Raw genomic sequence first — 23,416 nt, forward strand, 5'->3', positions numbered from 1 at the left:
AGTTATAGCTTTCTGTTTTCTTACAGGTCTGGGATTTGCGAGTCAGTCTCTGCTAGCATCTAGCTAACGGAATCTGAAGAACGCACGGCTGATTACGACCGGCTGCTTTACGGCACTCGTCCACTGTGCCAGAGTGCTAACCTGGTGCTGCTAACAACAACCAAAGCTAAACCAGAGGCTAGTCAGAGAGTATGTAAAAGGGCTGTGCTGAAATCTGTAACTATTTGAGCTAACACCTCTCTGCTAGCTCAGCGCTAGGACTGACCATGCCGTAAAGTGATGCCACATGCGTGACGTCACTCGGGATGCAATACTGACAATAAATGTGTATTTTAAACAAATCTAGTGAGTCTAAAAAATCAAAACAAGTGCCCAACGAAGCAGTGCAGAGCAGGCAGAACTCTCTGGTGGTACTATGAAATCCACCTTAGATCCAGCCATTGCTTTGGATATAATTTTTTATATTTTTTCATTTTAATTTTCCTAAAGGCAGGATAAATTATCCTTTCAAACGGCACTTCGTTTGATTTTTTAGACTCACTAGATTTGTTTAAAATACACATTCATTGTCAGTATTGCATCCCGAGTGACGTCACGCATGTGGCATCACTTTACGGCATGGTCAGTCCTAGTGCTGAGCTAGCAGAGAGGTGTTAGCTCAAATAGTTACAGATTTCAGCACAGCCCTTTTACATACTCTCTGACTAGCCTCTGGTTTAGCTTTGGTTGTTGTTAGCAGCACCAGGTTAGCACTCTGGCACAGTGGACGAGTGCCGTAAAGCAGCCGGTCGTAATCAGCCGTGCGTTCTTCAGATTCCGTTAGCTAGATGCTAGCGGAGACTGACTCGCAAATGCCAGACCTGTAAGAAAACAGAAAGATATAACTCCCAGGTTATTGTACTTTCGATATAAATCCACATCCCTCTGTCAGAAATCACAGTATTATTTTCAGGTTTCAGCCGCTAGCGGGGACATTTTTTGAGTTATTAGCGCCAGCCCTATGGCCAATGGTCATTCTGCACTCGCTCGCCAGCGCCCCCAGAGAAAATCAACTGAACTGCAGCCAAATTTTGTATAATGGGGCGAATAGGAAGCGGAACGGCTGTCTGTAAAAGGGCTGTGGTCTCTATTAAGTCTCTGTAAAAGGGCTGTGGTTACAGCACAGCCCTTTTACAGACTCTCTGGTTAAAGTCCAGTCCAGCAGCGCAATGACGCCAGAGGCTGGAAATGAAACAGGGTGTACTTACTTTTTGTGTGCTGGTGAATAATTTCCTCATTTTCTCATGAAGCGGCCTCTGGAAACACCGCTCAAACTCCCAAGAGAGTCTGGCTGCAGACCTGCACTGTCAGGATCCTGTTGCAGACCGTCACCTGCACTGTGAGGACCGGAAGTGCACTGTGAGGACCGGAAGTGCACTGTGAGGACCGGAAGTTGATTCGAAGCCTTTCAAAATAAAAGCGTGTGTATCGGAAGCACGTATTTTTAAACGATTTTAAACGCTATATTTTTCAAGAGGTCCTCACAAATTAATTAATTAGTTAACAGTACGACATAAAATCTATCAATTCCCGGTCTATTGTTTTTATTTGTATTGTAAACTTTTGTTTGGTCAGTGGACACATTTTCTCTTAGGCTCATATTCATAAGCCAACATCTCACAAGATGCCATAGGCCTATACTGTACATTGTATTGTGTACTATAGAGTAAGTCACTGCTATTTCATTATCATTTCATTTTGACTTTATCGCACTGCTCTTTATATATATATATATTTGTTTCAATTAGTTTTTCTGTTGTATTATTCTGTATTTTTATCCTTAACCACCATAAATTTCATGTTTGGTTCTATGTCTATGCCAATTATGTTCTTGTGCTGCTGGAACACCTTAGTACCACTAAATAGTACCCTAACTCTTGATATCTACAGTATAATCTTAGTCAAATTATTAAGGGATCAATGAGAAAACATAAAAAGCACACCAAGTCACAACATGATCAAATGTTCTGTAGTGTTTATTCAGTCAAACATTCACAATATGACAAAAAATCTTTGTTTTTGTCGACTACCTGTTCAGAAAATATCAACATGTCGTTAATATTGTGAAATATCATTTTGAAAGGCTCCAGGATCGCTTCTCTTTCATCCTCGTCCAGTTCTTCGTTCCACAACCTCCCATACTGTGGAGCAGCCTCTGCCTGTTCCTCTTCCCCGATGCCCAGAACGTCAGGCAGGTCCACTCTGGCAGACAACAGTGGTTTGTTGGCCTCAGCCCACTCTGCTGCATGTCTGCAATTTTGAAGAATGCGATCTTCAACCGAGTCCTATGGAAAAGACAGAAAGAAAGATGTCTGTACTATAGCTGCCACACCAACAGTATCTGACCAATAGATACTGTGCAAAAGCTTACGCCTTCCACTGGTGTGTCCACATCAGCAAGTCTGTCTCTCTTGGAGACCTCTGCCTGCTGCTCTTCTTCCTGAGTACTCAACTATTAATATGAATACATGCATTATACATACTTTATACTCTTACCTGAATTTGTAGTCCAGTTTTCTCTGTCCAGTTGCCAGGATTTAGTGACTGGGATAGGTTTCTAAAAGACAGAAAGTGAGGTGTCAGATGTTCTTCACTGCAACCTACATTCCCTTCATTTTCCTTTTACCATTTTACAAACCAAACCCCAACCTGCCAGAAGTTAGTACCGTTGGCTAATACTTATGAGTACAAACAAACAGACAAATACATTATGCTTACCTTTAAATAAAATGCCACCTTTTGTATGTGCCTCTAAGTGGCTCTGCAGCTTGGAAAATTTTGCTGGTTTAAATTGTAGGCACAGAGGGCAGTGAAACAGTTTGCAACATGACGTGCAGCGTTCCATTTTGGGCGTATTGCCGGCGGTTGTTATTGAAATATGCATCTGTAAGAGACAAATAATGTCGTAATAAGTAAAACTAAATTATATATATATAAATGGCGCATTTAAGTGAGCACTATCGATACGATAACAACACTAAAGACTAGCCAAAAGTAAAAAAACCTGATTCTTTCAAATTAATATAACTTTACAGTATATAGTTATTGAAATATGCATCTGTAAGAGACAAATAATGTCGTAATAAGTCAAACAAAATTATACAAGATCACTATCGATACGATAACAACGTTGAAGACTAGCCAAAAGTTTAAAAAAAAACCTGATTCTTTAAAATTAATATAACTTTACAGTATATAGTGTGCAACGTAACGTTCCAGTGAATAAAGACTGTTTCTGTTTCTTCGTATGAAAGAAAGTTGTTTTCACTCGATTTTTACTCACCTCGTCGTCTCCACAGTTCAAATGGGGAACGAAAAATACGTGCTCCTCCTTGTCGCTTCAGGTCCTCACAGTGCAGGTGACGTCACAGTGCAGGTCTGCAGCCAGACGCCTCTCCTCAAACTGGATCAGTAACTTTGGTTTACTTTGAAATGCGGAAGTGTTTGTAAGTTCACCATCCTGCAAGTTTCTGAAGTAATTTAAGTAATTTCTTTCTTATTTTATTTTATTCTGTGGCGTACAGTGGAGTGGATGTAGTAGAGCCAAAAATGACGGAGTAAAGTCCCTAAAAACATGTTCTTTGGGTCAGAAATGACTTTAAAGGCGAACTCCGTCCAGCCCGAATGGGCAGAGCTTATCGGGGAGTAAACAGGCAGCAGAGGCGGAAACAGTGAAGCAGATGTGAGTCCAGCTGCCAGAAAGTATCAAGCAGCGTGTGTGTGGGGTTATCCTCTCTGACTGGTGCCTGTGGGGAGCCTGCTGTCAGCCGTGTGAGCCGGAGAATCTCCCCGATGGGTCAGTGGGACGCGGAGCTGCGCCCCGCCGCAGAGCAGCTGCTTCTGCCCAACGATGGGGGCCCCTCTCAGGCAGGCCACATGCAGGTAAGGGCCGCTTTACCACCGACTCCAACCTGCGACTTTTACTGTCTCGAGCTGTTTTTAAACCCGTGACAGCAGTGGTTTTATGAGGTGCGACGCAAATCCGTTATGTTGGTCATTTCTCCGGCGCGTGCTGGACTTATCCTGATTATCAGATCCTTTATTAAGCAGCCTAACAGCTCCTTCAGAAGGCACAGGCCCCATCCGCGCTTTGCAATGAAAAATAAATGCCCCAAATGTGTTAAATGTCAGCAAACCCACGAGCATCTGCAGCTCAGTGTAGTTTAGTTCCGATCAAACTGCAGAAAAGCTGAATTTAAAGTGCAAATGCTTTGTTTGCTGAAGTGGAACAACTTTAAAAACTACTTTAAACTTTACTTTAAAGTAAACTGTGGCTGTGCTAATTTGCATTCTTCATGACTAAGATAACGTTTACTCTGTTAAGGCGGTGTGTCGTTAATGAGTTCTTATTCTATTAACAGAACTTCAAACATACGGTTCTGGTTGGCATAAATGAGTCCTTACTCAGGAACTTGTTAGCATACTTAGTTATTACTTCATGGGTTGAAGCACAAGTGTAAGCACGATTACAACGATCCTTTTGAAGAGATACAAATATATATTTAACAAAAATGTGAAATAAACATGCTTAATTTGGTGTTATTGCATATCAATAAAGTGTGCTGTGGTGTAATTATTTATGTGTGTGTGTGTGTGCAGTCATGAGAACTCCCCCCAGGTGTTGCACTTTGGACTCAAAGCTTTCCTTCATCTTGATTTTAGCAGGTGAAACGCCTGCGGTCTGACATGGAGCTGCTGTTGGCAGCACTGTCACATCTGAGGGAAGCTGAGCTCCAGAGCTTCAGGGAGATCCTCCAGGGTCAGCTAGGCCGTCGCAGACTTTACTCAGACATCCCACAGCGGCTGCTGGCCACGGCGGACCGGCAGGACGCAGTGTTCTTATTGGTGGAAGCGTACGGGCAGCGCTCTGTTGAGATGACCACGAGCGTTTTAGAGAAGATGCAGAGGGCCGATCTGGTGGAGAAGCTGCGTTTCAGATCTTTATCCAAAGGTACGACGATGATGATGAAGATGATGAGATGATGATGATGATGATGATGATGATGAAGATGAGATGTGCTCAAATCGTAAAACTGGTCGTTTTATATCTGCTTTCATTTTAAATTATGAAGAGACTCCGATTAAAATGTACTGACTGATGAGTCATTGGTCCACTTTGGAATTGTACGTTCACATCGTTTATTTTTCCCTCACTTTGTGTTTGTTTTCCTTCTTTCTCTCTCTCTTCAGAAGTAAAAATGGATGAACACCTGTCTCCATTGATCCAAAAGGTGAGCAATGTGACACCTGTTCCTGTCGCCTTCTCCTCGTCAACATGTCCTGGGCCCTTATTATCCGTCACCCCTCTGTTCATTGAGCTCCACTGGCTACCCTGAGCCGCCCGCATCTAATCCAAGTCACTGATGTTAGCCTACAGAGTGCTTAAAGGGACAGTTCGCCTCTTTTGACATGAAGCTGAATGACATCCCATATCAGCAACATCATTTATGAACATGTTCTTAACCCCTGCTGCGTCCTGTGTGTCAGGACGGGTGGGGTGGGAGGACAAGGATGCGGACTCAGAGAAGTAAAAAGCAAACAGGGTTTTATTTCACAAAAACAAAGTTCAAACAAAGGGCGCGGCTGAGCCGGATGACAAAAAACCTAAACCGTGGAATCAAAACTTCAGACAAAACAAAACAAAAGACTTGACGTAACATGGAAAAAAACACTTAACTTGGACGTGGGGTCGTGGCGTGGCATCAAATCAAATCAAATTTATTTGTAGCACATTTCATGTACAAACAGTTCAAAGTGCTTCACATAAAATAAAAGCATTGCAGCAGGGAGTGGAAGAAGCATTAAAAATACATAAAAGAATATAAAGAGAAACAAATAAAATAATTTAAATGAGTTTAAAAACCAGCAACAGTCCAGATAAGTTCAAAGATAGCGTGCAGATTTCATGCATAGACACATGAGAACAGAAATGTCTTTAACCTGGATTTAAAAATGTCTCCATTTGGTGAAAGTTTAATCTCCACTGGCAGTTTGTTCCACTTGTTAGCAGCATAACAGCTAAATGCTGCTTCTCCATGTTTAGTCTGGACTCTGGACTGGACCAGCTGACCTGAGTCCTTGGATCTAAGAGCTCTGCTGGCTTTATATTCTCTGAACACATCACAGATTGTAAACCATCAGCAGGCTTTTAAAATCTATTCTGTGACTGACTGGAAGCCAGAGTAAAGATATTAAAGCTGCTGTGATGTGTTCAGATCTCTTAGTCCGGGTTAAACATCTTAAGAAAACATCTTTTCTTTCTCTTTAGGTGGCAGAGATGGCGGCGGTTAGAGAACAGCTTTTGGAGACGCTGAAGTTTTTAACTCCAGAGGACCTTAAAATACTAAAATGGTTTCTGCAGCTCACTTACTTCCACATGGGTCTTCCACAAATCCCGTGGAGCCAGCTGGTGTTGGCAGACCAGGCGGCGGTGGTGGATCAGCTGGTGAAGGTGTGCGGTCGGCGCTGCGCTGAGGTGGCTGCAGACATTCTCACGGACGTTGGCGAGTTCGAGCTGGCGTTTGTTCTGTCAGAAACCAGCTCAAAAACCAAAGGTAAGACTAATCAGACACCTGTCGCCACTAAATCAGATATTACTGCTCACGTAAAGATGTCATCTGTTTTCCACCACACCAGAAAGAAGTTCACGGTTCATTGTTCATATAAAGCAAAAACTACATGTAGGAGCTATTTGTTATCTTGTAATATTTGGCTCACTTATTATTTAGTTATCTTTTGGGGGTTTAGTTTGGGGAATACACCTTTTTTGGTTGTTTATGATAGTGATGCTCCTATCAGCAAAAAATCATGATCTGCCCGATTGCCGATCACGGAAGGAATCGGACATTTCCATGCCTTTCATCTAGCAGAGAGTGCACCATTTATAGAAATTAAACCGCCAGAGGTAGCTGGGGACATGTAGAACAAGAATCTGGTGGAGTCGGCAGAGAACATTTTGATTTGGTTCTAAATGAAGTTTTCAAATCTGACTATGCAGAAATGAGTTTGATTCTGAATATGCTTCAATAATTTTGTTCTTTCATTTTGTTTTAATCATTAAAAAGAATGTAGTAAAAAAAAACAACCAAGTAATGACAGGTGTATGTATTCCAACAAATGAAAAATCAACTTCGATATAGATTTCTGAGTTTACGGGGTGCACTTGAATGCACCATAAATCCGCTCACACGCTTTACCGTACGACGCGATGTAAACGGGCACTCGATTTTCAAGTGTAGCTAGCGCGAGCGTGCCTCTCCGGAGCGCAGATGGAGAGGTCATGTTGTCGAGATGCACTGTAGAGGTTTTGCCTGTTCGGTTCTGTACACACGTCACGTACCACATTAGAAAGTGGTCGCTAGTAATTTACGCCACGTGATCGGTTTTTTGATCGGCATATTTTTCCGATTGCCGATCAGGCTATTTTTGGGCATTATCGGCCGATCATGATCGGCGGCCGATCGATCGGAGCATCACTAGGTTATGATATTTAGTATTGTTTGAGTTAATTTGGGTATTTAATTATGCTTTTATTTTGAAAGCAGTGGTTAGCTGGGGCGCACTGGGAGAGTTTACTTAGATGGGCAGGCAGTCACAGGTAGGGATGGGAATCCAGAACCGGTTCTTGTTGAGAACCGGTTCCCAGTGTTTCAATTCCTTGGAATCGTTTGGCGATTTTGCAAACGGTTCCCTTATCGATTCCAGTGGGCACGAATGACGTCACCACGCAACGTTGCGTGGCAAGTCCAGTGCAGCCAGCAGCCAACAGTAAACATGGCGCCCAAGCGGTACAAACGCTCGAAAGTTTGATTACACATCCCTATATAAGACGACAACAGGGCAACTTGCAAAGTGAATATTTCACCAAAAGGAGGAAATACTACCAACATGCAATAACTATGAATGAATGTCGCGTTTACGATCCGCTCCGGACTAACGTTGGTGAATCTGAACCCAGCAACGTTAGCAACGTTAGCAACGTTAGCATGTCCTCGGCTAACACTGCAGGTAACTAACTAACAAACACTGCCTATCATGTTAGCGCCATTTGCCTCATTGTAAAAGCTGCTGTTAGTAACGGTTAAGGTTAAATGAAAGCCTTCTCAGGCATTACATTTAGATGAAATCATGAGAGACAGAGCCTGACTGGCTCAGAGCCAGAGGCTGGTGGTACTACCCCCAGTTCACCTCTACCTCCAGCTTCTCCTTTCACCAGAGCAGGAAGAGTTCAATTACCCAGGCCATGATAGACCAATGTGGACCGCACTGTTGTTGGGTATGTAAGGTCATGACTCGTGTTACTTCTAAACTAAACAAAGTCGATGCCAATCGACCGGTTTGTTGTCCTTTTTCTCCAAATGAGAATCGATAAGGGAACCGACAAAGAACCGAATCGTTAAGCAGAATCGAAAATGGAATTGGAATCGTAAAAATCTTATCAATTCCCATCCCTAGTCACAGGTGAGCAGGCACCTGGGAGGGCTAATGTTTTTTTTTACCAGGGCCCATTGTTCTTTGTTCGTTTGCTTGGTTGGAGCAATAAACCTAAAGAAAACTCATTTTTTGCCTGGACAATGGACTCATTTTACCTGCGTAAATTCACTCCCTCGGTGTCTCAGTGGCCGTTTGCTTTAATTTAGTTTTTTATGGTTTTGACATTTTTTTTAGTTTTGATTATTGACACCAGAGGACGAACAGCCACTACACTACATGTGAGACGAGACTAAATGAACTGAAACTAGATCCTCAGGGCCTTGAAAGGGACATTTCGGGGTATTTAGCACATGTTTGCAGAGATAACGGACACTGATTAAAGTATATTGATAGAATCAGTGTCTGATTATTACGGAAGCCCAGAGCGGACGTGGTACGTATAAACTTTTTTTTGATGGTTTTCTCGAGATAACGAGTTAATTTACAGATGGTTTTCGAGGCCACTTTTTCTCCCCGCCCCTGTTTATATGTGTTTTATATGTTCGCAGTTAGTTTGTCTTGTAGAGATAACTTTCATATCATTTACGGAGACGGCCGGCTTGACTGCAGCTCAGCAGGCGTTTACACCTCAGTGACCGGCTGAGGGGACCAGGCCGTCTCCATGGTTACCGAATGATGCACGAGAAATGCCGTTACCGTTTTCTCGAGATAACGAGATTGTAAGAGCCATATTAACATTGGCTAGTGATTAGTAGTTTCCCTTTAAAAATGTTGCATTGCTCTTTTAATTACGCTGCTGATGACATCACAGCCATTTTAGATCAGACCAGGTTAAGCAGCCTAAGGAGCAAGACAGTTTTTTGACAAGTAAATATTAGTGAATCTTGTAACTTTGTTTTTTTTGCTTTTTCAATTAAAGTTTCTTTTTTGAACGAAGTTACTGCCTTGGAAGATCATTTTTAATGTCAAGCTTATTGCCAAGAGACTGCTTAACAGTAGCGGTAAAGTGGAGTACTGTGAGGAAAGATCGCCGCTACAGAGATAAATAACTCGTTATCTCGAGAAAACGAAATGCTCATCACACCAGCGGGATTTGCTTTGAGCATTTTCACACAAACGCTCCACATTCCATGTTTGATTCATAGGCGACTTTGTTCAGTGTAGGAGCTATTTGTAAAGTTAGTTTTTGTTTTTTGGTTCTAGTTGTAAATTTAATTTGCTAATTATGAGTAACTTTATTTGATTCATTTCAGTGCTTTATTTAGATTAGATTTTTTTGCTAATATTCCTTGTTAGTTATTTGTTTAGGATATTTTTGGTAATTGGGTCGCACTGGGCACCTGGAGTCCCAGCATGCACCTGGGTGGGCCAATGTTTTTTTTACGAGGGAAAAGGAGAGAGCAGCAGGTTTTCTTTGTTCTTTTGCTTGTTTTATTGTTTGGAAATAAATCCTCAGAAAACGCAAGGATTCATTTTGGAGATTCATCTTCTTTTGCCTGCGTTAAACCACATCCCCCATGATGCATCAGTGGCCTTTTGATTTTGTTTGGTTTAAGTTGAATTAGTTTTTTATGGACAAATGGCCACTACATTCAATTTTCATTGAAACGGGGGTAAAAATGGGTAAAAACCTTTGCCAGAAATACATATAAAACACATATAAACAGGGGAGAAAAAGTGGCCTCGAAATTAAAAAAAGTTTATACGTACCACGTCCGCTCTGGGCTTCCGTAGATTCTAACTCCTGATGGGTTTTTTTATATTTCTTTTCTCCTCAGGGAAGCAGGAAGAACTTTGGCCTGGGCTGAACCAGAAAGTGAGTAAAGTTACACCACTGACCGGAAACAGCACAACTGGCTTAAAGGGATAGTTCGCCTCTTTTGACATGAAGCTGTATGACATCCCGTATTAGCAACATCATTTCTGAACATCTTCTTACCCCCTGCTGCGTCCTGTGAGCAGAGTTCCAGCCTCGTTTTGGTGCTGATGAAGGTAGTCCGGCTAGTTGGCTGGGGTTTAAAAAATAAAGCGTTTTGCTTCTCAGAACAATATGCGTTCAACAGAGTAATACATTTGCATCACAAAATGGTTCTCCAGGAAAAAGTCAGACCTCACAATCTCTTGGCCCTATTTTCTCTCCCTTCGTATCACTGCCTGCTGTGTAGACCGAAGCGCAGACCGAGCAGCAAACACCTTAACAGGTGCGGCTGTCGCTAGGTGGCTGAACGCATTGATATCAAGGGAGAGAAAATAGGGCCAAGAGATTGTGAGGTCTGACTTTTTCCTGGAGAACGATTTTGTGATGCAAATGTATTACTCTGTTGAACGCATATTGCTTTGAGAAGCAAAACGCTTTATTTTTTAAACCCCAGCCAACTAGCCGGACTACCTTCATCAACACCAAAACGAGGCTGGAACTCTGCTCACAGGACGCAGCAGGGGGTAAGAAGATGTTCAGAAATGATGCTGCTGATATGGGATGTTACACAGCTTCATGTCAAAAGAGGCAAACTGTCCCTTTAAGTCAGCTCTGACCGAGCGTTTCACAGCTGGCAGATTAGTCGCTATGAGTCTGGAACCTGTTGGAACTCACCTTCATAAAGCCAAATAGAACTGTGTGTTAGTTTGTAATACAGTCTGAAAAAGGTCCGTTGTATCGTTGCTGGAGGACTGCTGATATGTAACTGATGAGCGTTTGATTTATATTCACCAGGCGGGAATGATGAAGGTTTTTATTGAGCTGCTGTTGGAAACGCTGCGCGATCTGACTGACCGCCAGCTTGAGGGCTTCAAGCGTGACGTCCTGCTCCAAATCAGCCGTGACAAACGTTACCCGAGTTTTCACAGCGAGCTGGTGACGAAGACGGACCTGCTGGACACGGCGCTGTTGATGGTGCAGACTTACGGCCAACAGTCTGTTGGGAAAAGCCTGGAGGTCTTAAGGAAGCTGAACAGGCCTGACCTGGTGCGCAGGCTCTCAGAGTCCAGCTCCAGAAGCCACGGTGAGACCATGAAGGCGGAAACATGGTTTAGACCAGAGATACTCACTATTTTATTCACAAGAGCCACTTTTACCACAACATACTAAAGTCCCCTTTTGCAAATCTGCATTTCTACATATAAAACATCCCACAGAAAAAGAAACAACACAGCCAATACATTTTCAATTCAGACCACATTTACCTTAATACTGGGATGAGCGGAAGCTGGCGTGCATGTGCTCGACATTCTTCATGTTGTATTTGTAGTTTGTTGTTGTAATCATAGTGGACATTCAGGATGAGCATGGTTTCTGTGCTGGTTTTTGCCCTTTTTGATTAAAAACCGATCCATTGTGCCTGGATCTCGCGCTGGCTAAAGGAGCTAGCGTGCTCTGCGGTCAAGTGTGACGGTGGTTTGAGCGGGCTGCGTTGCCAGGTTTAACAGTTCCCCCTTTAGGAAACACCATTAATACTTAATAAAAATACTTAATACTACAAAAATGGAAACTTAATAAAAACTACTTAATACTACAAAAACACAAACTTAATAAAACTACTTAATACTACAAAAATGGAAACTTAATAAAAACTACTTAATACTACAAAAACGCAAACTTAATAAAAATACTTAATACTACAAAAACACAAACTTAATAAGAATACTTAATACTACAAAAACACAAAATTAATAAAAATACTTAATACTACAAAAACACAAACATGATAAAAAATACTTAATACTACAAAAATGCAAAATTAATAAAAATACTTAATACTACAAAAATGCAAACTTAATAAGAATACTTAATACTACAAAAACACAAAATTAATAAAAATACTTAATACTACAAAAACGCAAACTTAATAAGAATACTTAATACTACAAAAACAAAAAATTAATAAAAATACTTAATACTACAAAAATGCAAACTTAATAAAAATACTTAATACTACAAAAATGCAAACTTAATAAAAATACTTAATACTACAAAAACACAAACATAATAAAAATACTTAATACTACAAAAACACAAAATTAATAAAAATACTTAATACTACAAAAACACAAACATAATAAAAATACTTAATACTACAAAAATGCAAACTTAATAAAAATACTTAATACTACAAAAACACAAACTTAATAAAAATACTTAATATTACAAAAACGCAAACTTAATAAAAATACTTAATACTACAAAAACACAAACTTAATAAAAATACTTAATATTACAAAAACGCAAACTTAATAAAAATACTTAATACTACAAAAACACAAAATTAATAAAAATACTTAATACTACAAAAACACAAACATGATAAAAATACTTAATACTACAAAAATGCAAAATTAATAAAAATACTTAATACTACAAAAATGCAAACTTAATAAAAATACTTAATACTACAAAAATGCAAAATTAATAAAAATACTTAATACTACAAAAATGCAAACTTAATAAGAATACTTAATACTACAAAAACACAAAATTAATAAAAATACTTAATACTACAAAAACGCAAACTTAATAAGAATACTTAATACTACAAAAACAAAAAATTAATAAAAATACTTAATACTACAAAAACACAAACATGATAAAAATACTTAATACTACAAAAATGCAAAATTAATAAAAATACTTAATACTACAAAAATGCAAACTTAATAAAAATACTTAATACTACAAAAATGCAAAATTAATAAAAATACTTAATACTACAAAAATGCAAACTTAATAAAAATACTTAATACTACAAAAACACAAAATTAATAAAAATACTTAATACTACAAAAACACAAACATAATAAAAATACTTAATACTACAAAAATGCAAACTTAATAAAAATACTTAATACTACAAAAACACAAAATTAATAAAAATACTTAATACTAGAAAAACACAAACATAATAAAAAATACTTAATACTACAAAAATGCAAACTTAATAAAAATACTTAATACTACAAAAACACAAACTTAATAAAAATACTTAATACTACAAAAACACAAACATAATAAAAATACTTAATACTACAAAAATGCAAACTTAATAAAAATACTTAATACTACAAAAACAAAAAAATAATAAAAATACTTAATACTACAAAAACACAAAATTAATAAAAATACTTAATACTACAAAAACACAAAATTAATAAAAATACTTAATACTACAAAAACACAAACTTAATAAGAATACTTAATACTACAAAAACAAAAAATTAATAAAAATACTTAATATTACAAAAACACAAACTTAATAAAAATACTTAATACTAGAAAAACAAAAAATTAATAAAAATACTTAATACTACAAAAACACAAAATTAATAAAAATACTTAATACTACAAAAACACAAACATAATAAAAATACTTAATACTACAAAAATGCAAACTTAATAAAAATACTTAATACTACAAAAACAAAAAAGTAATAAAAATACTCAATACTACAAAAACACAAAATTAATAAAAATACTTAATACTACAAAAACACAAAATTAATAAAAATACTTAATACTACAAAAACACAAACTTAATAAAAATACTTAATACTACAAAAACAAAAAATGAATAAAAATACTCAATACTACAAAAACACAAACATAATAAAAATACTTAATACTACAAAAACACAAACTTAATAAAAATACTTAATACCACAAAAATGCAAACTTAATAAAAACACTTAATACTACAAAAACAAAATATTAATAAAAAATACCTAATACTACAAAAACGCAAACTTAATAAAAATACTTAATACTACAAAAACACAAAATTAATAAAAATACTTAATACTACAAAAACACAAACTTAATAAGAATACTTAATACTACAAAAACAAAAAATTAATAAAAATACTTAATATTACAAAAACACAAACTTAATAAAAATACTTAATACTAGAAAAACAAAAAATTAATAAAAATACTTAATACTACAAAAACACAAAATTAATAAAAATACTTAATACTACAAAAACACAAACATAATAAAAATACTTAATACTACAAAAATGCAAACTTAATAAAAATACTTAATACTACAAAAACAAAAAAGTAATAAAAATACTCAATACTACAAAAACACAAAATTAATAAAAATACTTAATACTACAAAAACACAAAATTAATAAAAATACTTAATACTACAAAAACACAAACTTAATAACAATACTTAATACTACAAAAACAAAAAATGAATAAAAATACTTAATACTACAAAAACACAAACATAATAAAAATACTTAATACTACAAAAGCACAAAATTAATAAAAATACTTAATACTACAAAAACACAAACATAATAAAAATACTTAATACTACAAAAACACAAACTTAATAAAAATACTTAATACCACAAAAATGCAAACTTAATAAAAACACTTAATACTACAAAAACAAAATATTAATAAAAAATACCTAATACTACAAAAACGCAAACTTAATAAAAATACTTAATACTACAAAAACACAAACTTAATAAAAATACTTAATACTACAAAAACACAAACTTAATAAAAATACCTAATACTACAAAAATGCAAACTTAATAAAAATACTTAATACTACAAAAACACAAACTTAATAAAAATACTTAATACTACAAAAACACAAACTTAATAAAAATACTTAATACTACAAAAACGCAAACTTAATAAAAATACTTAATACTACAAAAACACAAACTTAATAAAAATACCTAATACTACAAAAACGCAAACTTAATAAAAATACTTAATACTACAAAAATGCAAACTTAATAAAAATACTTAATACTACAAAAACACAAACTTAATAAAAATACTTAATACTACAAAAATGCAAACTTAATAAAAATACTTAATACTACAAAAACACAAACTTAATAAAAACTACTTAATACTACAAAAACACAAACTTAATAAAAATACTTAATACTACAAAAACACAAACTTAATAAAAATACTTAATACTACAAAAATGCAAACTTAATAAAAATACTTAATACTACAAAAACACAAACTTAATAAAAACTACTTAATACTACAAAAACACAAACTTAATAAAAATACTCAATACTACAAAAATACCTAATACTGTGCAGTATTCGCTGTGTGTTATTTGAAAAGATGTATTGTTATTGATACCATATTGTTATAAGCTGCTATGCGAGTGCGAGCCTCCAGTTAAAGCTGGAGGAGCCGCGCAGTGAGCATCTCTGGTTTATGTGATGCCTGTTTTGTTGTCAGTTGGTAAATCCGCCACTCATCAGCCTCTTTGGCCTCTTTTTCTCCCCAGAGAAACTCTCTGTGGGTGAACAGCACCCTGCTCTGATCCAGAAGGTGAGCTTTCATTCTGAACATTTTAAAGTTATGTACCTTTCCTTTTAACAACACTGAGTCAGCGTTAATGAAGGTTACCCACGCCACGGCCACCTGCACAACCCCACAGCATCACGCACGCAGAGGAAACGACGTCCAGGACAGTTTGAAATGTGGACTCAGACCACAGAACACTTTTCTTCTTTGCGTCAGGGCATCTCAGATGAGCTCGAGCCCAGAGCTGGTGTATGATATATCCATTATATTACCAGAAGTGTAACAAATAACTAAATTCAGATGTTTCCGATCACTTCCGTGGCCACAGGTGTGGGAATCCAAGCAGCTCGGCATGCAGACTGCTGCTACAAACATCTGTGAAAGAATGGCTCTCAGGAGCTCAGTGAACTCCAGCCTGGTACCGTTACAGGACGCCACCTGACCAACTGAAGTCCAGTCGCTGCTGAATACTCCACAGTCAGCTGTCAGTGGTGTTATAACAGAGTGGAAGCGATGGGGAGCGTCAGCAGCTCAGCCAGGAAGTGGTCGGCCACGTAAAATGTCAGAGCGGGGTCAGAGGTCGCCGACTTTCTGCAGAGTCGGTCGCTACAGACCTCCAACCTTCACGTGGCCTTCAGATTAGCTCAGGAACTGTGCGTAGAGAGCTTGGTGGAATGGGTTTCCATGGCAACTGCATCCAAGCCACACATCACCAAGTGCGATGCAAAGGGTCGGATAAAAACTCCCATAAACACTCCTAAACCTGGTGGAAAGCTCTCCCAGAAGAGTTGAAGCTATAGCTGCAAAGGGTGGGCCGACATCACATTAGCCCCTCTGGATTAAGGATGGGATGTTACTGACAGTCAGTTAAAGGGGAACTGCGGTATTTTCAACATTAAGCCTCTTTTATGAGTCGTCTGCAGTGTTTTAGAACCCCCCTCGGCGCTTTTTTGATGTTTACTGCTGTCTCCGGTATTTGCCTAATTTTGATTCATCTCAACCTGCTTCAGAACGGCAAGTCATGTGCATGTCCTAAAAGGTCCGTAAAAGCACCAGAAACGTCCGTTTTCAAAATAATCAACTCAGCGGAGTGGTTACTGGTGTGCATTGGTAATCCATATCAAATTTCGTGGCGAAAAGTTGATTCTGTCGTGTTTTATTTGGCAGCTCGTTCATGCTCGCACTATTTTCTTAGCGGTGGCGGAGTAATATCAACGAACATCCAGTACAAAATGTCAAATAAAACACGACAGAAGCAACTTTTCGCAACGAAATTTGATATGGATTACCAGTGCACACCAGTAACCACTCCGGTGAGTTGATGATTTTGAAAACGGACTTTTATTGTGCTTTTACGGACCTTTTAGGACATGCACATGACTTGCTGTTCTGAAGCAGGTTGAGAAGAATCAAAATTAGGCAAATACCGGAGACAGCAGTAAACATCAAAAAAGCGCCGAGGGGGGTTCTAAAACATTGCAGACGACTCAGAAAAGAGGCTTAATGTTGAAAATACCGGAGTTCCCCTTTAACTGACAGTGGTTCCTGGTCCCATGTGGTAATATCCTGAACAGAATGATGTTGGTTTTTAATGCAGTGAGGGATTTCTCCAGATTCTCTGTCTCTCTTGATGATATTATGGACCGTAGATGATGAATTCCCTTAATTCCCTTCAGCTGTACGTTGAAAAACCTTGTTCTTTGCCTGTGAACGCCTGAGACTTTCGGGGATGCTCCTTTTATATCCAATCATGACATGACGAGCACTAAAAAACAAATGTGCTCGTTTGATTTGATGAATTTCTGGGAGACATAAATGTCCCAGCGGACTGAACATCCGTCTGTTCCAGGTGGCAGCGATGGCAGCTGTGAAGCAGCTGCTTTTGGACACTTTGAACTGTGTGAGCGACAATGAGCAAGAATTCAAGAAGTTCCTCCAGTTGACGGTCTCCCAGAGGAATCTCTCACACCTTTCATCGAGGTTGAGTCTCAGGGCGGGCAGAGCGGAAATGGTGGATGTGATGGTGGAGACGCTTGGCCAGCAGGCCGTGGAGGTGATCAGGGAGGTTCTCATGAAGATGAGCATTTACAAAAGTGATCTGGTACAGAATCTGCCAGAGAGGCGCTCAGGAATCAAAGGTAAGACCGAAACGGTGGAATCAGCCACTCATTCAATCAATAACTGTTTGTTGTTTGGATTCTGCTTCAGATTAGTTTAGGTTGTGACAAATCCTTTGAGATTACAGACCTCTGTGTCCTTTTAAATGTGTTTTCTGCTCAGAGAGACACTCTGTGGAGGAAGACGCACTGAGGATGGAAGTGAGTGTGACTTTACCCAACAAACAAAGTGTTAAAAGGGAAGTTTTTTGGTTTTTTTAAACCTGGACCTTATTTCTGGCATAAAATACGTTCATCTACTCACCGATAACAGTTTGGTGAAAGTCGGCGTCCTTCGGAAGATATTTAGATCACTGGAGATCGGCGTATATCCATATAACAGAGAGAACAGGGCAGAGACAATACACTTGGTTTTTCAAATTCAAAGTCTGATTTTGATGCTGTAAAAATTCAATATTAGAAATTCGTATTCAAACTGATGGCACAGAAAAACTTCCATAAAAGACAGATAACGCCTTATTCAGAGGCTGTATTGTCTCTGCCCTGTTCTCTCCCGTTATATGGATATACGCCGATCTCAGTGATCTAAATATCTTCTGAAGGACGCCGACTTTCACCAAACTGTTACGCCAGAAATAAGGTTTTAAAAAAAAAACTTCCTCTTTAAAAGCAGAAATGAACACTATCTTAGTTTTCCTTCTGTGAATCCAACTCCAGCTAATCTTTCTCTTGGAGTTCCATTTTGCAGTATAAAAAAACCCGAGCTTCTCCTTTAACGCTGAGCTCTTTATCAGTAATGAAATGAAGAATTGTTCTTTAGTGCAAAGAGATATAAAAGCAAACGCTTTTGGACAGAATATAAACGTTGTTTTATTGTTGCTGAAAGAAGACATACGCATGTACAACACTGTTTTCAGTTAATAACCGACGAAACATCTCATCACTTTGATGTCCGCAGAGCAATATTTACATTTCATCTTTGTTCTTTTTCAGGACAAAGAAATAAAACTATTGCTTATGAAGACACAGAATGATTTCAGTCAGAAGGATTTTGAGAAATTCAGGTGGTTGCTGCAGTTCACATTCTTCCAAAGGGGTATCCAGCAAATCCCGAAGTACCGACTGGAGCAGGCAGAGACGCCTGAAGGGCTGGCCGAGCTGCTGGTGGAGACGCTGGGCGCGCGGTGTGTGGAGGTGGCCAGGGAGGTTCTCCTGGACATGAACAGGGCCGATCTGGTGAAATTACTGCCCGAGACCAGCTCCACGCCCAAAGGTAACAGCAGAATGTGTCACCACATTCAGATGAGCGACTCACCAAAGTTATAAAGCACAACACCGGCCAGAGAACTGGAATTCAGTCCGCTGCAGCCGAGCTGTTTTTCATCTGCACTGACGCAGAATATTCCACTTCTCAGTCCTGAAAATTGTGTATATCGATACTGTTTAACATAATAATCAGAGTCACAGACTGATGCAGAATTATTTTCTTCCATGTTTTGTATAATTCAAAAGAAACTGAAGGATTTTTGTTTAATTCTTTGATCTTCTGTGTTTTGCCTCCTCAGATCGGTCTTCATGGTTGAAACCAGTAAGTTCACATGAAACAGACGAACCACAACAAAGCTTCTCTTTTATGTTTACAGTACTGTTCAAACGTCCCGATCAGCCTTATTTCTTTATATTTTATATAAAAACAGGAAGCAGCTGTAGAGATTCACTGAAACATGTTCAAACATGAATATAAACCCAGAATCTGAGGCAGAAACTTTTCTCAACTTTACATTCCAGCCTTTGGTTTCACCTCATTTCCTCCCAAACCGGCTCCTTTGGACCTGAGAATCTTCAACATACAACCATGTGGAAAGTTTTCAGTTCTGAGAATGTTAAAAAACAAGCTAAAAGTTAAAAAACAAACACTTAATTTTCTCAGCATCTAAAATTTATTTTAAACTCAGTATAGTTTCATATAGAGTGTGAAATGTAAAGTGAAACTATATAAAACAGTGTCGTCAGCATAAAGGTGTATTTTTATTTAAATTTCCTCACAAGTCATTTACAGAACTGCACAAAACTCCTGATCCAGATCTAATATCTTTATATTTCTCCATAAAAACAGGAAACAGCTGCAGAGATTCACTGAAACGTGTTCCAACATGAACATAAACCCAGAATCTGAGGCAGAACCAGAGTTAGTTCAGTTCTGAGCACCTTTAAAGTGAATATCTGCAGATGTTTCCATGGTAACAGCTGCAGAGATTCACTGAAACATGTTCCAACATGAACATAAACCCAGAATCTGAGGCAGAACCAGAGTTAGTTCAGTTCTGAGCAGCTTTAAAGTGAATATCTGCAGATGTTTCCATGGTAACAGCTGCAGAGATACACTGAAACATGTTCCAACATGAACATAAACCCAGAATCTGAGGCAGAACCAGAGTTAGTTCAGTTCTGAGCAGCTTTAAAGTGAATATCTGCAGATGTTTCCATGGTAACAGCTGCAGATTTTTTCCTCTTTCTTAAGGACATCACTTTCAGATCCTGTTCATCTGCTGTAGATAGTTCTTTAGGCCTGACACTTCTTCTTCTTTCCTCCACTTGTCCAGTTTCCTCAAATGTTTTAAGGACACACTGCACACCATGCTGAGATATGCCGAGTTTTCAGCTAACAGCTCTTTGGGAATCACCTTGTTGCTGCAGAAATCCTGTTTTCTGTCTGTCACACTGTGTTATCTTTGCTGTTTTTCACACATGCAGCTAAAGAAATGGGAACAAATCTTAATTCCAGTCTAAAACCCACAAAGAGCTTCTAGATTATTCATTTCTGGTGACATAAAACAGTTTAATCATTTCATTTATATTAATTGTTCCATAATTAGTCATTAGATTATATCTTATATTCCTTTTTTAAGCTTTAAATTGAATCTTATTTACTCTTTCTTGGTGTTGAATAACATATAATTCTTATTATTGTCTGTTTTTTTCCTACTTTTAGACGTGATAACGTTCATTTTTGGGGATTAGGATTTTTTTTAATCTGAATTTCATATATTAATTTGACTCTTTTGGTAACTGAAAGCAGTTTTAACGTAAATGTACAAAAAAGTTGAAACTATGAAGCTGTTTTTCACAGATGCAGCTAAAGAAATGGGAACAAATGATGTGTCTCTGTGACAGGCTGCTGGGAACAAAGTGCCTAAAGATCCAGTTTAAAACGGCTTCTTTGCTCAGTTGTCTGTTCTGTGTGGACACAACTCTGGTTTGTACAATGCCACACAAATGGCTGGCTCGAGCCCGACAGGAAGGATTAGTTTGTGAGAATCCATTTGTCTATCGAGGTGAACGAGTCACAAACGCAGCATCAAACACAAAGAATGATCTAAAAGAAACTCCAGAATCAAATCAAACACTGTGATAATTCAGAGAAATGAAGCATCAGCTTTGAGTTTGCATGAAATCAGTCGTCTGCTGTATTCTGCTGATGTTTGACCAAAGTGTGTCTTCTAATCCGTCAGGAAACAAACACAAAACAAGTGATGGCGAACCTCCTGGAAATATTTCAAAGATTCAGTAAAAGGGAGTTTGAAGATTTTAAGAGAGTTCAGCAGAGGTTTGCATGGAGCAGAGGCTTCAAAAGAATCCCAAGATTCAAAACGAAGGTGGCAGACCGGCTCGAACTGGTGGAGCTGATGATGGAGATGTACGGCCAACAGACTGTGGAGGTGACCACGGGGGTTTTACAGGAGATGAACAGGTCTGACCTGGTGGAGATGTTATCAGGCGGCAGCTCAGCATCCAGAGGTACGTTGTGTGGAACATCAAATCAAATTTATTTATATAGCACATTTCATGTACAGAACAGTTCAAAGTGCTTTACATAAAATAAAAGCATTGCATCAGGGAGTGGAAGAAGCATTAAAAATACATAAAAGAATATAAAGAGAAACAAATAAAATCATTTAAATGAATTTAAAAACAAGCAACAGTCCAGATAAGTTCAAAGATATCGTGCAGATTTCATGCATAGACACATGAGAACAGAAATGTCTTTAACCTGGATTTAAAAATGTCTCCATTTGGTGAAAGTTTAATCTCCACTGGCAGTTTGTTCCACTTGTTTGCAGCATAACAGCTAAATGCTGCTTCTCCATGTTTAGTCTGGACTCTGGACTGGATGTTCAAAAGAGGTGAAACGCCGGGCATCATCCTTATCATTTAGTTTCTGTGTGAGGGACCAAGCTTAAGGAAGGACAAAAGTATTAAAAAAATGAGGAATAATTTCAATTTAATAGTTCCAAAAGTTAATAAATCCAAAAAAGTCAAATATGAATAACAATTAAATCATACAAAAAAAAAAAAATTTGGGCCCAACTAAAATGAGGTCAACTAATTGAACACTAACAACACAACCAAAAACTGAGCTCCAAACAAAGAACCAGAGGCTGCTTAATTAGGGACAGAGTGACCCAAACCTGCCCCATGAGGGAGCATAATAAAAGGAAAAAATTACAAAATTAACTACAGCAAGATATAAAACAAATAAAGCAAAACTAACTTTAACTTAGCACAAATAATAAGTGAATGTTAAAGTGACAAAATTAAGGAACTAAGGCCAAATTTAACAAATAAAGCCCCCCCCCCAGTCTTTTAGAAAGAGTGGTATGTTCCAGGCTTCCTCCTCCAGCTGATCTTAATTTGCAGCACCTCAAAGCAGAAGTGTAAGTGAATCACTCAAAAAATTATCTAAAATGCAAATATAGAATAAATACTAACACGATGTGGTGGTGGGAAGAGCATCCACCACATTCTGATTAACATCAAAGTTAGAGGAGACGTCCGTGGTCCTCAGAGGATGATTCAGTTGTGCGTAGAACTTTCTACTAACGCTGCCCCCTCGTTTAATGCAGCAATTATGTCTTTTAATGTGAGGCAGCCATCAGTTTTCCAATCGGATCCCCTCCAAAATAAAGTGTTGGATTATGTAGCTATATATAGAAGGTGAGTAACTACATTTAGGGTTGTTACTTTAACCCTTTGTGCGGTCTTAAAGCGATACTCCGGAGTAGATTCACCCTGGGGTCATTTGAACCGTGATATCCAGCCAAGTAGCCCACCCGCAGTTTTTTCGATATTGGCCGAACATCAGCTGAGTTACTGAGTTATCCCGAATAGCTTTGTACAAGGGTTAATGGATCCTGGCAGTATCTCCAAAATTACCACACTAAAATCACATGCCATGACACCAAACTTCTACAGTAGTACAAATATGGTCTGTACTCACCAAACGATGCATTTGGAAGTTTGAAAATAGTCCAGGAGTTTATTATTATCAACACAAGCCTGATAGCTTCTCTGCTGCTAAAGCTGCGTCAACGTCACTTCCTTGATCTGGGAGCTTCAAAGTAAGATGAGGGTTGATCTACTACTGTAGACAACAAAGCAAGGCTGCTCAATTTCTCCATTGATCAAATAATTTCACAACTCTACAACATAAAAATTCATAAAAAAAACATGTAGAATATAGCATATACTTTGTTGT

General features: G+C 38.1%; 1 protein-coding gene across 2 annotated transcripts in view; it reads left to right on the plus strand.

Moving 5' to 3' along the window:
• The first annotated feature begins 3,685 nt into the window (after positions 1-3,685).
• LOC142380469 (uncharacterized) overlaps positions 3,686-23,416 on the plus strand; it is a 35,734-nt gene continuing 16,003 nt past the window's right edge. For both annotated transcript variants that reach the window (XM_075466352.1, XM_075466351.1), the window contains exons 1-12: positions 3,686-3,921; positions 4,702-4,990; positions 5,230-5,270; positions 6,308-6,593; positions 10,251-10,288; positions 11,186-11,474; positions 15,744-15,787; positions 17,613-17,901; positions 18,044-18,081; positions 18,874-19,153; positions 19,446-19,468; positions 21,393-21,678. In XM_075466352.1, the coding sequence (XP_075322467.1) occupies positions 3,832-3,921; positions 4,702-4,990; positions 5,230-5,270; positions 6,308-6,593; positions 10,251-10,288; positions 11,186-11,474; positions 15,744-15,787; positions 17,613-17,901; positions 18,044-18,081; positions 18,874-19,153; positions 19,446-19,468; positions 21,393-21,678 (1,993 nt within the window). In that variant the 5' untranslated portion in view covers positions 3,686-3,831. The remainder of the gene's footprint in view (positions 3,922-4,701; positions 4,991-5,229; positions 5,271-6,307; positions 6,594-10,250; positions 10,289-11,185; positions 11,475-15,743; positions 15,788-17,612; positions 17,902-18,043; positions 18,082-18,873; positions 19,154-19,445; positions 19,469-21,392; positions 21,679-23,416) is intronic.

The sequence above is a fragment of the Odontesthes bonariensis genome, chromosome 5 (assembly GCF_027942865.1).
Source record: "Odontesthes bonariensis isolate fOdoBon6 chromosome 5, fOdoBon6.hap1, whole genome shotgun sequence".
Taxonomy (NCBI): domain Eukaryota; kingdom Metazoa; phylum Chordata; class Actinopteri; order Atheriniformes; family Atherinopsidae; genus Odontesthes; species Odontesthes bonariensis.